At 37.5% G+C, this 8,567-nt stretch overlaps 1 protein-coding gene across 1 annotated transcript in view; it reads left to right on the forward strand.

Moving 5' to 3' along the window:
• MESR6 (misexpression suppressor of ras 6) overlaps positions 1-8,567 on the forward strand; it is a 705,795-nt gene that overhangs the window by 551,694 nt on the left and 145,534 nt on the right. Inside the window, exon 6 of the mRNA XM_011506116.1 lies at positions 7,500-7,615. Coding sequence (XP_011504418.1) covers positions 7,500-7,615 — 116 coding nt within the window. The remainder of the gene's footprint in view (positions 1-7,499; positions 7,616-8,567) is intronic.

Raw genomic sequence — 8,567 nt, forward strand, 5'->3', positions numbered from 1 at the left:
GCGATAAAACAGACGTGATATACAAGTGTCGGACAGTATCTTTAAAATATGAAAATAAAAATGTTATTTCAGTTGATGGAAATACCGAGTGCAAATAAACTTGCTCCGCTGAAAAGTGAGTATCGCTATATACGACTAGCGAAAGAGGATTTAACATCCAATGTAATTCATAGGCCACGTCTGTTACAATGTAGCTCGTAACCGCTTTACATTTCCACGTAAGCCGAAAAACGTATCTCCCCGCATTGTTCGCGCATTTACAAAACGAAATACCAAATAAAAGGAAAGCCGATACTTTGAAAAATAGCGGTACTTCTGCCCCTGACCCTGCTCCGTACATCCCACGGTACATCCTCCTCCTCCTCCTCCTCCTCCTCCTCCTCCTCCTCCTCACCGATCATCCCATCACCCCATCCTTACAATGCAATTCACTTAGGCGCTGACAATACTCAATTGCATTTAGCCAAGAGTTCAGAGCCCGTGTCTCTATTGGCCGCAATATATCGTATTCGGCCGTCCCGAAAAGGCATTAGGTCGACAAAGCCACGTATCGCCTCGGGATCGCCGAGTGGAATGCAAAGCAAAAGCAATGAAAAAGCAATGAAAAAGCAAAGAAAAATCAAAGAAAAATCAAAGAAAAAGCAAAGAAAAAGCAATGAAAAAGCAATGAAAAAGCAATGGCAGAAGCAATGGCAGAAGCAATGGCAGAAGCGATGCGAACGGCAAAGCTCGGGGCACGAGACAATTCAGAAAAGAGGCTCGCGCACATCCCCGCGAGACAATTGCGATGGTCGACGTCTCAAAGGGACAAGTGGGAAGCTGTCGTCCCTCGCATTGTGCCCCCCAGGCGGCATCTGGCCCCCGGTCGATCCCCGACCGGCGGGCTTCCTCCGGCCTGGACAGCAGTAGACTTCACGTGCAAGCTCGTGCGCGCCGACCGCACGAGGCTCCGTTATAAAGTCTGAATGCGAGCGGAGGCAATCTGATCGGGGATCCTACTAGTAGCGGCTCGGCAAAATTTATGCGGACGACCGGAGCCTGCCTAGCAATGAGAATTAGTCCGGCCGATTTTTTTCTTTTAAAGCCCGCGACATGATCTCCGCGCGATCGGGGCTACGAGAGAGCCAAGTTTTTCATATCTGCATTCCGTGTGCGCTCGAGCGAGCACCGATCACGTGAAAATCCCTGACATCGGGCCCACGAGGTCTTGATAAGCCTACGTAGCGTGTCTGCATTATTTATAACTCTCGTTAACCTTTAAATAGAAATGGTTGATTAAGTGGGATGTGCCTGTTATTATGAATCCCCGGGGAAAGTACATTCGTTCCTTTGTGCCGTTTGTCGACGTCCTCGCTATCGCCTTCTTAAACTACTGCATTATAAATGTTTTTATAAATGTTGTCGGCTGCTTTTCCGTCGCTTATTTTTAACGTCCACGGCCTCTCGCTCTATGACGAAGGCTTTGCCCCAAGTGGCATTTAATTCGGAGTCGCTCGCCTGGCTTACAAATTATGCATACCCGACTAGCAGTTAATTACTTTCGTTAGCGTATTTATTTGCTTTTTCTTGCGCAGGGCGCATTAACTTTCGTAATACCCGCGTCCTGTAAGATTTTTCACTTGAATCCGTTACTTTTACAGCTATAATAAGTCCTCGTGTGCTTTTCTATCATAGCTCTAGCGCTTTTTACGCTCATTGATATTGTTTATTTTAAGCCCTCGTTTTCTCTACTTTTAGCCGAGCGTATTATTATTCCAGGAAAATTGTATTTTAAAGTCGGCTCCTAATGCCGACTATGTCGAAGCTACGAGTTGCAATCTGCCTTAATATTATGTGAGTAAAATGTTAGAATTATAGCGAAAATCATGGCGGGGGCGGGAGAGGTGGCGGGAAGGGCGGTGGTGGAGGGCTAAATGACAAAACACCACGATGCGAATTACATGCATTTACGACGGATTTCAGAATTGAAAAATCAAAATCATGCTCATTAAAATGGTTATAATGGTACGAGATACATTTTTCTTAATTTCACCTTGCACCCCCTTCGAAACAAGTGCATTAGTTTATCAGAAGTCAAAGTCGGATTGTCTATTTAAATGCGACAAATTTCTTTCTAGCCTTAACAATCAAGCACAAGAGTATAAATAAATAAATTATATAAACTTATGAAGAATAAAAAATCTGCTTAATAAATAAATAAATATATGTATATATATATATATATATATATATATATATATATATACATATATTTATTTATTTATTAAGCAGATTTTTTATTCTTCATAAGTTTATATAATTTATTTATTTATACTCTTGTGCTTGATTGTTAAGGCTAGAAAGAAATTTGTCGCATTTAAATAGACAATCCGACTTTGAATATGAAAAGATGATATTCATAATTTATGATATGATTTTATAAGCTTTACTACTTCATACATAATGAGACGTGGCAGTAAATATTTACATTAAAGTAGCTAAAATAAAAAAAAAAAATATATATATATATATATATATATATATATATATATATGTATGTATCAATCACAATATTATTAAAAAATATTTTTAATTCCGTTTCCTCCCCCCTCCCTCTCCCTTTTTCTTTTCTTTACAAATTATCTTATCTCGTGGTATTGAATTTCAACATACAGACTCTTACTCATATAAGTTATAATTGCTTCTTAAATTAAGAAATTCATCATAATAACTTTAATATTTATACGTGGAGGCAATTTTCATTAAATTTAACAAGTTATATAATTTAATAACGTATAGGTTATATTAACTAGCGAACCAGTAAGGCAGCCTCATAATTTTTATATGGATTTAGCTAATCGCTTTTATTTATATATAAAATATTAATAGCCAATATTATTGGCTAATTCTGACTTTCGTTTGGAGCTTTTGAATTTTCTTACACGGGCCGTCTATTTAATGTCTTTAAATGACTGCACATTGCACTAATAATAATTGTCTCGTGCGAAAGTACGAAAGAAACTTCTCCTCGCAAGTACAAGGCACTCGATACTCGATAGTACATTATTTCAATAATATTATTATAATGCCAATATATTAAGTTTCGAATATTATTGTCATCGTAAAGATTTTATACGCATCCTACGATAAAATGAAAGCCTAATCGCCCTTACCTACCAGCATTCCTACAATTGGTCGTACATTCCTCTTATACTCTTTTATCCGTAGTAGCCCTGATATGCTATAAAATGTAATTTTAACGAAACTTGATAATTTTCTTTGTTTTTTGTTTTTTTGTGTTTCATTTTGTTTTGGTATTTGTGTTTGTTAAAGAAGATTCGCAGGTTATGGGCGCCACAGGTGCCTATGGCATCGAGGGCAACGAGGTACGTCGCGTCGCTACGGGCAGTGCGCGTGACACGCAGACAGCCAAAAATGGAAAATCTAACAAGTACTGGGAAGCGCGTTGGAGGCCACCGCGAGCGCAGATCGAAATGGAGTATCTCGTATCTTCGTATTCCAGCAGCTGCAAAAATGCCGTGGGGAGTGTAGGAAGGAATGGCCGATGCGCCTCGTTGCAGGCCGCGTGCGCGGTAATGTCAACCGCGGGGCGAGCGCGCACGTGGGAGAACAAGGCGTCGAAGAATGCGTAATTGTTTTGAAACGGTTTCCCCTGCCTTTCGCGGTCGCACCGGTGCGCACGTCCGCGAGCTTCGCCGTTTTACGCGTGGGATGCGTGAAAGGCGGCCTCGGTGGCGGTATATACGGGCATAAAGCGCGGGGGCAGGTTTCGTTCTTCCGTTTGGCTTTTCATTACGCGACTCGCTTGCCAAATAATTCTCGCTTTTTCCATTGTGAAAATTCTGGCGCCTTATGCCGCATACAACGTGCGCGCAACGGCCAAACACAGCCTTTCGCGCGTACTCGTTGCTATCGTGGTACGGAGTCCGTACGACGAACGCATTATTGGCGAATGTATTACCGAAAAGCCCCTCAATGTTTTTATTATCCTTTGCAAATCCTTTATTTATTTATATATTTTTGTCTTTGTTTTTGTTTTTGTTTTTGTTGTTGTTGTTGTTTTGTTGTTATTGTTTTTTTTTTTGTTGTTTATTTTATTTTTGTTTTTTTTTTTGCCATTTGTCGTGGCTTTCTCATTTCGGTGCTGTCCTACGTCACCCTACCCCCCTGTTGCTACCAATAGTGGCGCGCGTGGGACTTTGCTTTTTACGCTCGGGAGTCGGTTTACTCGCTTCTGCGTTTCACAATGCCACTTGGAGGAGTTTGCGAAATCCTGGTGCAAGAGCGCCGCTGGTTATGTGATAGTTAATAGTACAATATCGAGCGTTACAGGCTCGTTAAAATTTGCCGTTTTCTCATTTCTAGTTGGTTCATTCATCATTTAACGAACAAATGAAATCAAATTACATTCTATTAAATAGACCGTAAAATTATTGAATAATTATACCACGGAAGCAAGCGCATATTTCTTTTGCATGTTAAATCAATTTCTTGGCTATTTTCGCGTAAAACGTTTAATCTCAAAAGCTCTATATTAAAAATCACGTGCTAAATTATAGCGCGTTGCACTGCCTCCACCTGCACTATAATCTTAAAAACATTAGTGGCAATTTTCATGGGCGTTTGTGGATTATTAATAAAATGATTTATTATCTTCAAATGCCGAATGTTTTATTTCGCAAAGCATTATTTCGGACATTATCTTCATTTTTTCAGAGATCTCTTGTTAATATGTATATAACGAATATTAATTAATTAGACTTTTATGAAATTGTGATTCGTTTTAGTGGGACGAAAGAACACAAAAACAAAAAACAAAACCAAAAAAAAAAAAAACAAACAAACAAACAATCAATGAATATGCGTGTATTACATTGATAACGATCAAGTAAAGGTACAGTTTAAAGATTTTAATGAATTTCATTGGAAAAGTATTTCGATGATAAGTTGGGTGTTGATTTTGCACTCAGTAGCACTCACTTATTAGTTTGTAAAATTATTGTATTTCGTAGTTTATAAAATTGGGTGCGTACACAGATATAAAGACGGAGAAATGGACTATTTGGCAAATAATTGAAATCCGATTTAAAAAAAAAAAGTTTAATTTTATGCCAATATTAAGCGCAAGGGAATTTAGCTTTAATTCACAACACAATGCATAAAAACGTTCATTTTCATAAAGCAATGATAGCATACGAAATGACGTGGTATCATCGTATATCTCATTGAAAGTAAAATTGATTTATTTATTTATTCGTTTTTTTTTCTTTCTAACTGAAAGGGCGATACTTACTACCTATCCACTCTACATGCACATCCATTTTGTCGAATACCGCGACGAAAACATGCGCTTATTCTTAAAAATTTTGATGCAAGGTGGAGCATGCGATGTATAATGAGACTGAGACATACACAGACACGCGCATACGCATGCGAAAACACACATAGTGTGTGTGGGGGGGGGGCTAGTATAGTAAGATCGCGATTTCTCAACAATGGAAGATTATTAGCATTGGCTTTGCCGAGTGCACTTGGTTGATATTGGCCACTCCAAAGCCAGCATATTGTAATCACGCGGATATATTGTGCTTCCAGCGCACTCTCTATATGCTCTTTTCCCCTCTCGCCATTCCCCGTCTTTCTCGCCTGCGATCCTCTACGTACGTATATATTCGTCTCTCCTCTTCGAACCGTTCGCTCTCTTTGCACATCCCTTCCTCTTCTTCCCTCCATAGTCCATAATCGTGGCATCCGTGTAATACACTATTTTTCCACTTTTCCTTCAACTCGTTTGCCTCGTTCTGTCTTTCTTTTCATTCGCCGCTCATCCGATAACTCGATAATATTACACGCAAAAACCGCTTCCGATGTGCTCGCCCAGTCAGCGAACCACTTGTGCCAGCAAATAACCAGTTATCGGAAAAGCGATTTTATATTTCCGAGAATATATAAGACCGACGATGCGTTTGTACGGGCTTTGCATTTTTCAACTATTTTTTTTTTTTTTTTTTTTTTTGCCGAGATTCGGGAATATATGCGCATACCCTGTCTCTCCCACAACCCTCTTCGCCTATCCTTTCGCCCAATACTCCTGCACTCCCGTTCTGTTTCGCCAAAAATGATTATTTCGTAATGTCGATCATGCATGCGAGTGGATTGAGTTTTGCTATATATTGCGAAATACATACATACATACAAACAATATGTATACATATATATTTGTATACCCGGAAATAACTTTGAGAGGGAAATATTACAAACGATAAGTTTGAACAATGGGCTGGCCTTCATTTGTGGCGAGTGCAATATTTTATTGTACGAAATCGGATAATTGTGTGTATCAAGATGGAATCGTCGGCTTTTGTGAATTGTCGTATATCAAAAAATGAAAACTTACAAAATTTAATATTGTTTATTATAAAAATTTTATACTTTCGAATATCATTTCTTGTATATCGAACGGTTTTATTGAATTTAGTTGACTTCCGCCATTGAATCCCTATACAGGTGAATACATTCATTATCAAAAATCAACGAGGAAGCTACGAGATTTTTAATCGTAATTTTAGCCTATCGAATGTCTTTATTGATTTTTGTTTTTGTTTTTTGTTCACATGCACGCAAGGGTAAAATAGGATAAAATAAGGATAAAATAGTACATCGAGAGCGATTAAAAAATTGATTTAAAGAAAGCATCGCTCTTTTAATTACTCGATTTGCGCTTAATTACTTAAGCGCAACTATCTACGCGATGGCTTGGCATTTAACTTTGTAGATCACGATGGGTTATTTATTAATAATTACCTTAGCTTAGCTTAGATTGCGTCGTCTGACATTGTTAGTTCGCATATTGAAGGCGAGCGAGTGTTAAAATCCTTATAAATGGAACAAGGAAGTGAAATGTGACGGGCACGTTCATCTGGCTACTATATAGGTAGAAAATGTAAGGGAAGTACTTCCTACACCGGTGACATAAACAAGCCTGGAAAAGGCCCATTAAAGCGCACGGATGCAACATCGGCATGTGGTTGTGCGCGGAATCAGTCGACGAACAGGGCGTAAGAGCCAACGAAGCTGTTACCGGAAACATTACGCGCCCAGATTTGTTTCCACTCGCTTACATTTCTCGCACCCCATCCCGTCTAAATAAAACCTATCGCGACACATACGAGGGGCTTTCCGCGACTCCGGTCTCGGAAAACTGCTGTACTTACTTTCATTGCATTATCCTGAAAAAGGATATAAATTATATATTTCCAATGGTCGTGTTTCAAATATTATGCCTTTAACTTATTTATCGACTGTTACTTTTGTCGTTCAACATTTCTACCTAAATATGTTAATGCGAGATACTGATAAATTAAAAAAATTTTCCCCTCCAACATTTAACATATATATATATATATATATATATATCATGAATTTCAACATGACTATTTCTACTTTAAGCTACTTGGCTTATCGAGTTTAAATGGCATTTCTCTTTTTTGTTATTAAAGATTTTGAAGGAAGTCAATGAAGCAAGAAACGAACAGCTCGCGGAGTTGGAGAAACTTTTTTCCTTTTTGCAGCGGGAACGGAACTTGAATAGCTTCGATGCTCCAAGAACACCAAGGTGAGTAAACCAAATGCGATAAGATTCTATTTGAATAATTTTCAATGGTAATTCATTACAATATTTAGACTACGTTTTGGTGAGAATATATTTTTAGTTCAAAAAGTAACTCTAACTATTGACTGCTTGTGGCTTACTATGTAAATGGTGCGTTGAAGTAGTTTTTGCATTCGATATCCTCGGACGCTTTCGTAATTAAAATAAATTGTTATCGAAGTTCATTATTTATACGAGATAAAAATGAAATTTTTATAATTGATTTTGTGGTATGAAAACCAGCGACATTTATTTATTTATTTTCAATTATTTTTACCCCTCGTTTCTGTTTTTTTTTCCTTCTATTTTTGTTTATAAACTTTGTATGCAAGTATATTTGTACTGACGTATTTTTGTTTTTACATAACATGATAAGTGAATAGAACAAAATAAACGCCAATGTACAAGGTATTCATAGATATATTATTAGATATCCGGCAGCGTTTCAAAGTACGTGTGTCGTGTACAAAAATCGAAAATATTGAAGTTAAAATCGCAAGTCTTAACGATGCGTTAACACTTATTTATTAAGATTGTATTTATGAAATTTAAGAATTATTTCTATAATACTCCATTGCAAGGTAAATTAATATAACGAGAAAAAGAGACTGCTATTCTTTTTTAGGCTTAGAGATAGACATTTTAATTTGTATTAGCTACAATTGTCGTGGCAAATTGAAGAAGATTTTTCTTTTCCTTTTTTCTTTTTTTTTTTTTTTTTTTACATAGATGAAAATATTAGTTTACGAAATATAAGCAATTGAAATATCTTTTATATACATGGAATGCAGATAAAGATAAAAATTGATAAATATTTGTAAGTAGCATTGAATTCTTTACCAACGGCAGGTAATTAGGACATTAGGGATTGTTGTGCACAAATAGTAATACACAGATAGGGCACGCACCGTGACGG

The sequence above is a fragment of the Ceratosolen solmsi genome, unplaced genomic scaffold (assembly GCF_000503995.2).
Source record: "Ceratosolen solmsi marchali unplaced genomic scaffold, CerSol_1.0 scaffold7, whole genome shotgun sequence".
NCBI classification, from domain to species: Eukaryota; Metazoa; Arthropoda; class Insecta; order Hymenoptera; family Agaonidae; genus Ceratosolen; species Ceratosolen solmsi.